This window comes from Malaclemys terrapin, chromosome 1, assembly GCF_027887155.1.
Source record: "Malaclemys terrapin pileata isolate rMalTer1 chromosome 1, rMalTer1.hap1, whole genome shotgun sequence".
Taxonomy (NCBI): Eukaryota; Metazoa; Chordata; order Testudines; family Emydidae; genus Malaclemys; species Malaclemys terrapin.
In genome coordinates, this window is record NC_071505.1 from 107062944 (window position 1) to 107076038 (window position 13095).

At 38.5% G+C, this 13095-nt stretch overlaps 1 protein-coding gene across 4 annotated transcripts in view; it reads right to left on the reverse strand.

Annotated features, from left to right (window-relative positions):
* BICD1 (BICD cargo adaptor 1) overlaps positions 1–13095 on the reverse strand; it is a 295326-nt gene that overhangs the window by 19623 nt on the left and 262608 nt on the right. The window contains exon 9 of one of the 4 annotated variants that reach the window (XM_054034480.1): positions 4773–4781. The exons of the other annotated variants lie outside the window; for them this stretch is intronic. Within the exon in view, the coding sequence (XP_053890455.1) occupies positions 4773–4781 (9 nt within the window). The remainder of the gene's footprint in view (positions 1–4772; positions 4782–13095) is intronic. 4 annotated transcript variants of the gene reach the window in all.

The window sequence follows — 13095 nt, forward strand, 5'->3', positions numbered from 1 at the left end:
CATAAATGATCTGGAAAAAGGGGGCAAAATTTGCAGATGATACAAAACTACTCAAGATAGTTAAGTGCAAAGCAGACTGTGAAGAGTTACAAAGTGATCTCACAAAACTGGGTGACTGGCCAACAAAAAGGCAGATAAAATTAAATGTTGATAAATGTAAAGTAACTCACATTGGAAAACATCATCACAACTATACATATGAAATGATGGGGTCTAAATTAGGTGTTACCACTAAAGAAAAAAATCTTCCGATAGTGACCAATGCCAGGTGCCCCAGAGGGAATGAACAGAAGAGGCAATCATCAAATGATCCATCCCCTGTTGCCCATTCCCAGCTTCTGGGAAACAGAGGTAGGGACACTATCCCTGCCCATCCTGGCTAATAGCCATTGATGGACCCATCCTCCATGAATTTATATAGTTCTTTTTTGAACCCTGTTATAGTCTTGACCTTCACAACATCCTCTGGCAAGGAGTTCCACAGGTTGACTGTGTGTTGTGTGAAGAAATATTTCCTTTTGCTTGTTTTAAACCTGCTGCCTATTAGTTTCACTTGATGATTACCTGTTCTGTTCATTCCCTCTGAAGCACCTGGCATTGGTCACTGGCGGAAGACAGGATACTGGGCTAGATGGACCTTTGGTCTGACCCAATAAGGCTGTTCTTATGTTCTTAGTGCTCCTGCTTTGAGCAGAAATGAAATGTGCCCCACTGCTTTGAATCCTGCTCCAGGAAGCTAGATTCCTTTAGCAGATGACTCACTGATCAGTCACTGCTCCCTCTCTCAGTGTAGGCTGGGGCAGGTTTTGAAACTTAATGTACAGGTAATGTTCAAAGAGAGGGACAGGTTGCATTAGAGTTCTTTATGCAGGGAACAGAAATTTAAGCAATAGGAAAAGTCCGAGGGGAGGCAGCAGAAGTGGCACAGAAGGACCCAATTTTCACCCAAGATTTAGGAATGAAGATGAGAAGGTGCAGGCCTCTCATTTAGTAAAGAAAGGCTCAGGGGGAAACAAAGATTAAGTAAACCAGAAGTTGGGAGCCAAACCTATCCCAGCTACACAAGCTTAAGGGCCAGATGATTTTATATCAGCTGAAAAATCTAACCCTGAGAATGATCATAATATCAAAGGAAGGCAAAGAGATATGCTAGTGCTGGAGATGCTGTCTTATCTGCACTGGCCTCTTGCTATTTTTCTTTTAACAGTGGAAAATTTAAATTCTTTAATTATATTTCCTGCTTTGGGTTGCCTGTGATAGCAGGGGACTGGACTCAATAACCCAGTTGGTCCCTACCAGTTGTATGTTCTTATATGCTTTTTTATATCTGTATTTTATCAAAATCTTATACCCATTGCCCAACACTGTAGAAACATTTTCACCAATCTGAAAGCATCATTCAAAATAATCTTTTTTAAAAAGCCATGCTGGTCCACCCCCAGTCTGTTCCACTTCTCAATTCTCTATACCTCTCTCGGTCTTCTCTCCCCACCTTTTAACATGCTGTCCCGTAGCAGGAGACCAGACAGCTGATTTTTCATAATTTTTAGTTAGTTTTATTCAGTACTTTCTTCTGACACCTGGATTACCTGCCAGCCCCAATTAAAGTCTCCCCCTGGTCTTTCCATGGACTCCATTGGTCACGTGAATGACAATCAGATCAAAGTAATGCAAGCAAAGCTGTATGTCAACTTTAACCTTCAGCTTTGCCTCATTGTGGCTTATTGTAACATGCATTTGTATGTTACAATGGCTTATTGTAACATTGTAACGTGCATTTTTTTTCCAAATACAAAAAACAATATTAAGAAATTTCTTGACCGTTTGACACTTTTTTATTGTATATCATTCTTTTGCATTTTTATAATGAATATAATTTGTGGGATATTTTTTAAATCATTCCTCACTAAATCTAATGAAAATCTAAATAGGGGTTAGTAAATTAGCAGAAATGGGAATGGACAGAAGCTTAAAAAGCTATTATGTTAAGGATGTTATACATTTCACAGAAATAGCATTTCTAAAGATCCAAGTATCTACAGTGTACACACTTATATTAAAAATGTGGTGTATCATTTAGAGGCTTCAAAAGGAAAAAGGAAAAGGCTTATAAACATATCACTTGTGATACTGTTGTCTAGGTTATCAATTTTCAGTTTAAGACTGGTGGATACATTTCAAAGGTCATTCTGGCCTGCAAACATGGCCAAGGCTGTGGTACAATTTGTACCATGTCAGGGTACAAGTAAGGTCTGATCCAAGCCTGCTGAAGTCAAGGTGAATGGGATTTTGGTAGGCTTTGGAACAGGCTCTAAAAGCACAGTTGGCAACCGTCACAGCCCAAAACAGCAATACATCTACACTAATGAATATGTTAATTTTGATGACAGAAATTACTGGTGAGATTAGATGACGACCTCCCAAGGAATAGCTCTGCAACAGAGATAAAAAAGTCCCTGCTTCAGTAACTTAAACAAGCAAAGACTCACTTCTGTACCATCTTACATTTTCAGTTGACTAGCACAATAATTAATATTCAGGTATTGTTGGTGATCAAAATCAGTAACTCATGAAACCACATTAAACCTTTTCACAGAACATAAAGACAGACTATTTGTTAAAGGAATTTTGAAGAAGTGTCAGTGATTGTTGAGGGTGATAGCTTCAGGAACACAATCTTTTTATGAAAAGTAACAGAGTACTGGTAATACATTTTTTAAAAGTGTGATGTGTTACCTGCCTACATACTTGGTTGGAAACAGCCTAAAGTCTAATGGATTCTAATCAAGAACTTCCAACAGAAGTTGCTAAAATTTGTTATTTAAATGAGACAAATTCAATCTAATAACCACGTAACAATTTTTATACACATGGAAAAAAGTCAATAACCTCTTGATAATATTCAGCCTTAAGACATGGACTTCACTGCAATCCTTTATTTCTTTATTTAATTTTGTTTTGTAGCTGGCAACATATTTTCATAAGGAGGGTTTTTTTAAACGCACTTTAAAAACGTAATGAGAAAATACAAAGAGAAGCAAATACAACCAGTGGCACAGCAGTAAATTCATGTCATCATAATAGTTAAATGATATTGATCAGCATGAAATGTATGCCATCGGTCTTGTCTGTGGTAATTAGGAAGCTAAACATAACAGAGAAAAAGCATAAAGCAAAATGGTCCTATTCACAGTGGCACCAAGAGGTAAAAGTACATTTAGCCAGCTGATTTCTTGATCAGTTACAGCCAGCTAAAGTCCTTGGCAATGATACTTCTCTTCAGTTTTGTAGTAGCTTTCACAAGGACAATGTACCACAGTAGGAGTGATGTAAATGCATAATGCTCATTAAGCTTAGTTAAGTGAGCATATCAGATGTAGAACATGTAGACCCTAATAGCAAGGATATATAGATATTTCTATATGTGTGCTCTAACCCCACACATTAAACAATGAAAACAAATTACACACACACAAATGACAGGTTTCAGAAGGGTAGCCGTGTTAGTCTGTATCTGCAGAAAGAACAGGAGTACTTGTGGCACCTTAGAGACTAACCAATTTATTTGAGCATAAGCTTTCGTGGGCTAAAACCCACTTCTTCAGATGCATAGAACGGAACATATAGTAAGGAGATATATATACATACAGAACATGAAAAGGTGGAAGTAGCCATATCAACTCTAAGAGGCTAATTAATTGATGAGTTCATCTTAATTAATTAGTCTCTTAGAGTTTATATGGCTACTTCCACCTTTTCATGTTCTGTATGTATATATATCTCTTTACTATATGTTCCGTTCTATGCATCTGAAGAAGTGGGTTTTAGCCCACGAAAGCTTATGCTCAAATAAATGTGTTAGTCTCTAAAGTGCCACAAGTACTCCTGTTCTTTTTACACACACAAATGGTTCATTACAAAAATAATAGAAAACAGAGAAACACAGAACAAAGAGTGGACACAGGTAATAATATTAAATTAAAGATGTCTAAATTATCCTTTTTGTATGTAGCACCTGGTTTAGTTACAGTTCATGACCCTAAAAAAATTGATTAAAATAATTTCCATAAACAGTGTTAGACACATTAAACTAATGTTGCAGGAATCCTGCAAATGTCAATATCCTGCCTGCGTATAAAAATAGATAAGGCAACTTGCGTATATGAATTCAGACCATAAACATGAACACATTCACTGCGCATACAAATATATTTTATGCATATTCAGGGGATCACAGAGAAACTCATTCCAAGACCCTCTTGCCCATGACGCACCCAGGAGAGTAATTTGTAGTTGACCTCAGTTTTGTGAATTTGGAGGATTTCCAGAGTTAGGACAATATTTTTAAAATGCTGGATCAGATTCATCAGCATGCTCCAGCTGCTTCGTGTTGCTTCAATTACATAGAGCAGCCACAAATTGATCTGATCTGGCTGGTTCAGCCAAGTTTATGGCTGCTTTTCATCCCCGTAGAAAGCAACCAGAGCCTACTGGTGAATCTAGCCCAGTATTTTTAAGGTATGTTAACAAATTTTGAATGAATTAATTTTGACAGATTCCTTTGAAAAGCAGGATTATGTTGTACTGTTGAATTTTTATCTATATATTTGTGGATAAGTTAAACAAAAAAGTTAATTATTTATCACGATGTATACATAAAATTGTATCTTACACACAATAAAATTCTGAGTCCAGAAGCCCTGTTACAGAATCAAACGCTTAGTCAACAGGTAACTAGCATAGAAGGAATTTTCATTTTCTGTCCATATGACTTCTCTTTTCTGAATGTATTCCATTGACCCAAAATATTTAATTTAAGACAAGGAGAAGAAAGGATTTTTTAAAAACTGTCCAAGTCTACAATCAACCTCGTTCTAGGAGACAAGTGAGGCATTATTAGGGCTTGGTTGAATAGGCTGATGACATACTTTTGAAAAGCAGGCTAACTGCAAAATTAGTATCTGAGCTAAGAACTTTCATCAATGGCCTTGGATCACTTTCTTTTTAAAAATTATGCTTTCCTAGTTGTATAGGTTTCTAATAGTCCTGCTGTCCCAAAAGAAAGAGATGTTAGAACAAATCAAGGTTTAGGAATTTAAGGGATACTTATGGTACTGGAGTTTATAAAGTTAGGAAAAGTTTTGTAGATTTTGTTCTTAACTGCAAAGCAAAGCTGCAGTGCTTATTAGCTGCTAAAATTAGAAGTTATAACCTGTATCACTCCAAAGCTTGAAGATTAATAACATCAGAAAAAAGAAGATAGAAACCAAACAGTTAAAAAAAATTTTTTTTTTCTTCTCTTCCGAAGGTGTAAGTTACACTGGCTATTAGGGCTGTCACATAATTGCAGTTAACTTAAGCGATTAACTCAAAACAAATTAACCCAAACAAAAAAATTAATCATGATTAATTGCAGTTTTAATCACACTGTTAAGCAATAATAGAATACCAATTTACATTTATTATAAATATTTTTGGATGTTTTTCTACATTTTCAAATATATTGATTTAAATTACAACACAGAATACAAAGAGTTCAGTGCGCACATAATATTATTTTTATTACAAATATTTGCACAGTAAAAAAGAAACAAAAGAAATAATATTTTTCAATTCACCTCATGCAAATACCATAATGCAATATCTTTTTCGTTAAAGTGCAACCTATAGATTTTTTTGTTTGTTACATAACTGCACTCAAAACCAAAACACTTTTGTAGCCCGCGTTGCAAGGTATTTACATGCCAGATATGCTAAACATTTGTATGCCCCTTCATGCTTTGTCCACCATTCCAGAGGACATGCTTCCATGCTGATGATGCTCATGAAAAAAATAATGCGTTAATTAAATATGCGACTGAACTCCTTGGGGGAGAATTGTATGTCTCCTGCTCTGTGGTTTTACCCACATTCTGCCATATATTTCTTGTTATGGCAGTTTCAAAAAATATATTGTTCGATTTAAGAACACTTTCATTGCAGATTTGACAAAACGCAAAGAAGGTATCAATATGAGATTTCTAAAGATGGCTACAGCACTCGAGTCAAGATTTAAGACTATGAAGTGCCTTCCAAAATCTGAGTGGGACGAGGTCTGGACCATGCTGTCAGAATTACTGAAAGAGCAACATTCTGATTTGGAAACTACAGAACCCAAACCACCAAAAAAGGATATCATCTGACTCAACTGATGAAAATGAATGTGCATCAGTCCACACTGCTTTGGATCATTATTAAGCAGAACCTGTCATCAACTTGGAAGCTTGTCCTCTGGAATGGTGGTCGAAGCATGAAGGGGTATATGAATGTTTAGCAGTAGTTTCTTGGTTTATCCAAGGCCGTGATCAAGTGTCTTGATGTTTTTGGTCTATTGGCCTCGAGATGAAAACCTTGTCTTTGTTTCTGGGACCTTGAAGTGAAAAAATTCTCTAAGTTATATCTAGCATGTAAATACCTTGCAATGCTGGCTACAGTAGTGCCATGGGAACGCCTGTTCTCACTTTGAAGTGGCATAGTAAATAAGAAGCAGGCAGCGTTATTTCATATAAATGTAAACAAACTTGTTTGTCTTAGCGATTGGCTGAACAAGAAGTAGGATTGAATGGACTTGTAGCTTCTTAAGTTTTACATTGTTTTGTTTTTGAGTGCAGTTATGGAAAAAAATAATGCTACATTTGTAAGTTGCACTTTCACAATAAAGAGGTTTCACTACACTACTTGTATGAGCTGAACAGAAAAATACTATTTCTTTTATCATTTTTACAGTGCAAATATTTGTAATAAAAAATAATATAAAGTGAGCCCTGTACACATTGTATTCTGTGTTATAATTGAAATCAATATATTTGAAAATGTAGAAAACATCCAAAATATTTACATAAATGGTATTCTATTGTTGTTTAACAGTGCAATTAAATCTGTGATTAATTTTTTAATCACACGATTAATCATGATTAATTATTTTAATTATCTGACAGCTCTAGCTATAATAATTTACTCCTGGGGGAATTTTGCACCACTTCATGCGTGCAGAAAACATGTTCCCCCGCAGAAAGTGATGGGGAAGCAAAAGGAAGCCATGCTGTGGGGATGGATGCCCATGGGCATAGTTTGAGGGGGTATTCCCCCCCCACACACACCAGAGGCGAGGTGTGGAGAGGCACGCGGGGTCACATGCCACTGCCTCCTGCATTTCTGTGGGCACAGAGCTGCCCGGCTGGAGGAGGGTGCCTGTTTTCTGTACAACAGTGAGTGCCCATAGTGGGTGAGGGCAAGGGTGGTGGGGAAAATGGGGACAGGGTGGTGAGAGGAAGAAGCAGCGGGGAAGGAAGGGGGTGGGATAGGGCGGGGAAGTGGATGTGGGAGTGAGGGGAAGGGGATAGAGGAGGGGGGCAGTGGGGGAGGGGGATGGGATGGGATGGGGAAGAGAAGGGGATGGGGAATGGGGGGGGAGTGGGAACTCGTCATGCGGCATCCCCTCGACAGCAGTTGCAGCTGGGGCTCCCCCATTAAGCAGGCCCATCAACCCCCCACCCTGATGAGCCCCAGCCATCCTGCACTTGGACCACCCCGAAGAGCCCCACATGCCAAGCCCCATCCTCCCAAATCCAGACCCCCCCTGATGAGCCCTATTCCCCACCCCAGGCTCCCCATGCTGAGCCCCAACCACCTTCATCTGGATCTCCCATTGTCCCTGCCCGGAACCGCCCAACAAGCCCCTGTGCATCCAGATCCCACACTGAGTCGCCTGCACCCAGATTTCCCCACACAGAACCCTCTTACCCCACACACTTGGATCCTGCTGGGCTGAAGCTGCCTGCCCACACCTGGTGTATCTGGCGCAGAGGGAGGGGCAGGGCCTGGGGTGTTTTTGGGGCAGCCCCAGCCCTTGTGCTGTGTCAGGATTGGGTGCAGCCTCACCGCTGAATTCCTGTCCTTAAGGGTGCTGCAGGGTGATCTCCCACATCCATGCAGGCAGCAGCCTGAGCTCCCCACTGCCATGCTGGAGCCTTCACATTTACTTATTGACAAATACAATTTGCAGAATTTTAAAATATGCAGAATTGTGCAGAATTTTTACTTTTTTATTTTTTGGTGCAGAATTCCCTCAGGAGTAATAATTGTCCCATAAGGATTACTCTACTGGTTGAGGATTGGCCAAAGAGATGAACTATGGCCCCACCCCTTATAGACACCCTCGTAACCTTTCCCCACCATCAGGTGACCCTGGTTTAGAAGGGAAGGGACTAGGTAGTGCAGAGACAGATTTACGTGCTGTGAGGGGTTCCCATATACCAAGGGAATCCACTGGCTGCCACTTTCTAGCAGCCTGAGCAGTGCAAAGAGGCTGGAACAGAAACCAAGGATCTGGCCCCATGTGTTAGATATACACATATAACATTTTCATTATAATTAAACGCACACACACACTTACTAACAAAGAGGTAAGTGAAATATAAATCAAATAAAAACAGAATAAAAATTGCATAAAATACTTCTGCGGAAAATTATTAAATTAAATGTTCGGTAGTTATGCAGTACTGGTACAGGAAACAATTCTTTAAAAAACCGAAACCAACAACATACAACTGGAAATGAAAAAATAAAAGCCATGTGAATTTTTCATCACATGTGAGCTGATCTAGCAAGGTACTAGGCACCTGCTGACAGATGCTCAGTGCCGTCCATCTCCCCTGATGCTAATGAGATTTGAACATGCTGAGCCCCTTCGAGACACTCACTACCTTAGAGGATTCAACCTTTTTGTGATTTAAAACCCTTCAAACAGTTTTTTATTTAAACAAAAACCCTTCCCAGGTCACAACGTTATTCTTTATGCAAAGGCTGTATAGTAATTAATAAATTAATTCATCATTAATGGTAATGAAATCTAAAACCTATAGCGCCAAACCAACAGCTTGTGTAAATGAGGATAGCTCCAATGGAACTACACTGATTTACATAAGCTGGGGATCTGGCCTCAGCTGGTCTCTGAATTTCAGAGAGAAATGTCACTTCTACAGGGTTTCTTTTGTGTTTGTTTTTCAAACCAATTAGATCGAGTTCTAGAGCACAAACATAATTATCCATTAAATGGTACTTTTCTATCAGAAAAAAATGGGTAATTTCTCCTCTTGACAAATCTGAAACACTTCAACACGTATCCTGTACAGTATTTTTACACATTTAAAGTCTACTGTTGGTAAATATAAATATAACAATGCATAAATGTAAAACCTGCAATAGTTTGATTCAGTAGCCTGCAAAAGAAAGGCAGAGATCTGTATGTCCCAAAAAATATTGTGGTGACCTCTTAATAGCAGTAAGATTGAACATCAAAGAGAGTAATACAGAACAGTTTAGTACCAACTACTGTACGGTGGGTCAAATGTTTTATGGAGAATAAACTGCAGGCATTCATTTTTCTACAGCATGCTCAAAAGCCTCCTATGAAACCATTATCTAAAGCTTTTCTCTCCAACTCCAAGAATCTCAATGGAGCGAAATGTATCATTTTAAGCTCAGATTGCTACAAATAACATAGAACTTTTATGTCAAAATAACGGATGTGACAAAGAAAGAGAGCTGAGGACCAACCTTGGACCTTTTCCCCTTTCCTTCACTGACAAAGTCAAGAAAGGACAACAGAAACATGGCCTCTATCAAATTTGGGGTAGTGAAATATTAAAGACCATCTCATCACATCTACAGGGTCTGTGCATGAAAATTAGAGAGGAAGGAGTTCAGATACAACTGAAAATAAAAGGTCATTGGTGATACAATGTTGCATGCTGTGAGGTTGTCAAATTCAGCATCAAATTCATTACCGAGACTCCTTTAGAAGGAATAAATTATGTTATAGGGCCTTTTGCTTCCTTTTTGCTCTCATTTTCTCATGTAAATAGGAAAACAATCACACACAACAAAGAGGGCTGCAGTTGCACAGTGTACATCCTGGTTGGCTCAGCCTAGTGGAGAAATAATCTTTATCAGCATAAAAAAGCTTATTGATAAAGTAAAAGGGGGATAGGGAACAAATCTCAATCCTAGATGTGATCCGTAAACTGAGATCCCAGTGTAGTGTGCAGCAAGATCACGGTACAGCTAAACACATATTACCCTGAGGAAGTCAAACAAGATGTTTTGTAAGTGAATTGATAGGTGTTCTTCAGCAATTGTGATTAGAAACCATTAGCACAATAAAGGAGTCCAGATGGATCATACTGCAATAATCTGAAATCAGAAGGGTCTATATGTGCTGATTTAGTTGCACATTGGAGTCAACTGGGATCAAGAAGGAATCAAGAATTCTTTCCTGAGAATTCTTTAACTCAGCCATTCTTTACTGGAGCCCCTTACTGCAGATACCAACCCAACTTCTCCTCTGCCAAAGGGCTAGAAGTGCCAGCACTTTCCTAAAAGTAGAGAGCAGTGTCCAGGAATGTGGCATGGATAAAGATAGCCAGGGGATGTGCCAAGCAGGAGATCTAAAAGAAGGGCAGCATCAAGGAACAAATGAACAACACAGATGGGAATGTAAAAACGGGTGCATGGGGAGCTGATCACAGATAGGGAGGCATAACTGATATCTTTCCACACCAAGTTCACTTATTAGTCCTTAGTCTTCCTCAACAAATACATCTCTAATTCTAACACACTGGAGATTAAAGAATGACTAGAGAAGTCTAAATGTCATAGGGTGAAATTGTCTTATGAAGGAAATGCTGATTTTAAATATCCATAACTTAAAAAAATGACTGAACCAATAGTATTTTTCTTTCCTCACCGAGGACATTAAAACAATTCAAGTTTGAAGTTCCTACCTTTAGCCATTTTTTTTCACTCTTGCATAACTTGAAGATACCTGGACCAATTTTTCTCAAACTTCAGTGAAAAATCCATCTCAGAACTCAGACCGGGTATGGACAATTTCAGCCCAAGGGCTATATGTTTGAGGAAGTGGGGGAGTTATGCAGGGGTTAGAGTGGGAGGCACATGTCAACCTTACTTTGGTGTTCACTACCTGTAAGCACTATAATAAGTAGAAGGATGTTCATTTACAAGATTAAATATAGGGGGGTTAAATTGTAGATGAAGAGAACAAGCCATATCAATAGGACACTTGTTAAAAAAAAATAGTGAACTTGATGGGCACCAAAGTGACCACCAGACAGTCCTACTGGACCAGAAGGCTCATTTCTTTGAAGTGGAGAGTCAAAGAAGAAATGTATAAAACACTAAAGGAGTCGAAAACACTAAAGGAGTTGGGAGCAATGGGTTATGGAGTCTTCTTGGGACTGTGTCATAGGAGTTGGGTAAGAAGAGCACAGGAAAAGTTTGCTGAAGAAAGGTTGCCAACTTCTTTGGGATGGCTGTGGATGTTTTAATTCTGTGTCATCACTCTTGAATTCTATTGCTAATTCTACTTGTGATTTCTCATTTAAATGAAAATGGCTGCTAGAATCTTTGTATTTCATCCTGTTGTGTAGTTTGGGTTTGGATGCCATTGTTATCTGACAATCCACATGATGAGGAGGTATTGCTATTTGTTGAGCACCAAATGTTGTGCCCGATTCAGTATGCATGGAGAAATACCCAGTTCCTGACACAAAGAGCTTACAAAATTCCTGTAAAAATGGACAATGGATTAAGTAATGTTTATGCTTTCTGCTTTGGGGAACAAGAAAATACAACTAAGCCTGCTGCAATAATAACAATGTTAGTCAATTTCCCACTGTCATTCACAATCCCTATTCTAAAATAGGCCCAGGGTAATCTTTAAACCTGAAGCTGATATAAAACTTTGATCAACATACTCAATTATAAAGTAAAATGAGGAAATGTAAAGTAAAATGAGGAAGGCAAAAACTATCTGCCTTCATCAGGATTACGTGCTCAGTAGAACATTCATTTGAACAAACCACTATAATAGGTTTATTCGAGATGTAGGCCGTATGAAAGCATAAGAGGCCAATAAACCACACCCATGAAACCATTTTAGGGGTATTTTACCTTGAGAAGGAAAAGGAATACATGAATATATAACACTGTCTTAAGAACCTAATAGTCTTTGAGGATATGCTGGTGCACCTACAGTGCACTGTTTGACTAAAAGCATTTATTATCGATGGAACACTTCTGCTTTTCAAGTACCAACAAGTTATTTGGCCTCTACTATGCAGAAGGTCAGATGAGATTATTGTAATGGCCCCTTCTGGCCTTAAAATCTATGAATCTTGTAAATTCTACATTAACAAAAGAAACTCCTTTACAAAAATCTACTTTTGCAATGTTTGAGTGCACCCATACCTCCCATTGATTTCAAATTGGGAGTTCTGGGTATGCAAATAATGCAAGATCAGTTTCTTTAGGGGTGTGTAAGTGGCTCCCAGAAATAGTGATCATGACCCCATTCTAAGAGGAGGAAGAAACAACAGATACCATCAGTGTTTGTTTAACAGATTCCTGTCTAGAGGGTAGTTATAGACACACATGATCTCGTCTTACTACCCTTTCCTCCAAATTATGAGAAATATTGACATAACTGCTTCAATATGCTCCTATTGAAATAATCACTTCTATCAGGTAAGGACTGATTGTTTATTCTAAGTAACCCCATAAGGTGCTCCTAGAGCAATGCAGTGGGAATATTTGAAAGGAATTCCTGATGATAGACAGATATGATTTGCTGTGCAAGGCTGTCATTTCTTAGCTGCTGCCTTCATCAGTCAGCCATTCAATTTTTTGACAGTAGAATCTTATGGGTGTCTGCTTTGTTCAGGCTTCCTACAGTTCTGCATCTGGTATATGAGCCAGTGTCATTTGAATCACACTACACTAAGGGAGATATAGTGTATTCTGATATATTATGCTGTTTTCTTATAGCAGGTATTTTATTTATTTCAGAGGATGCCACCAGTCTGGTCTTTACCTCTTACATTTTCTGTTTGGGCTTCTTCTGCTTGGCAAGCTTCAAAGCAAACAGTTAAACATATCTATTGACAATCAAAAGTGTGCATGTTAATAGGCTAAAAGCACTGCTCAGTCACAGACCATCCTTACTGCTTTCTGATTTCTGAGGAAAAAATAGCAATT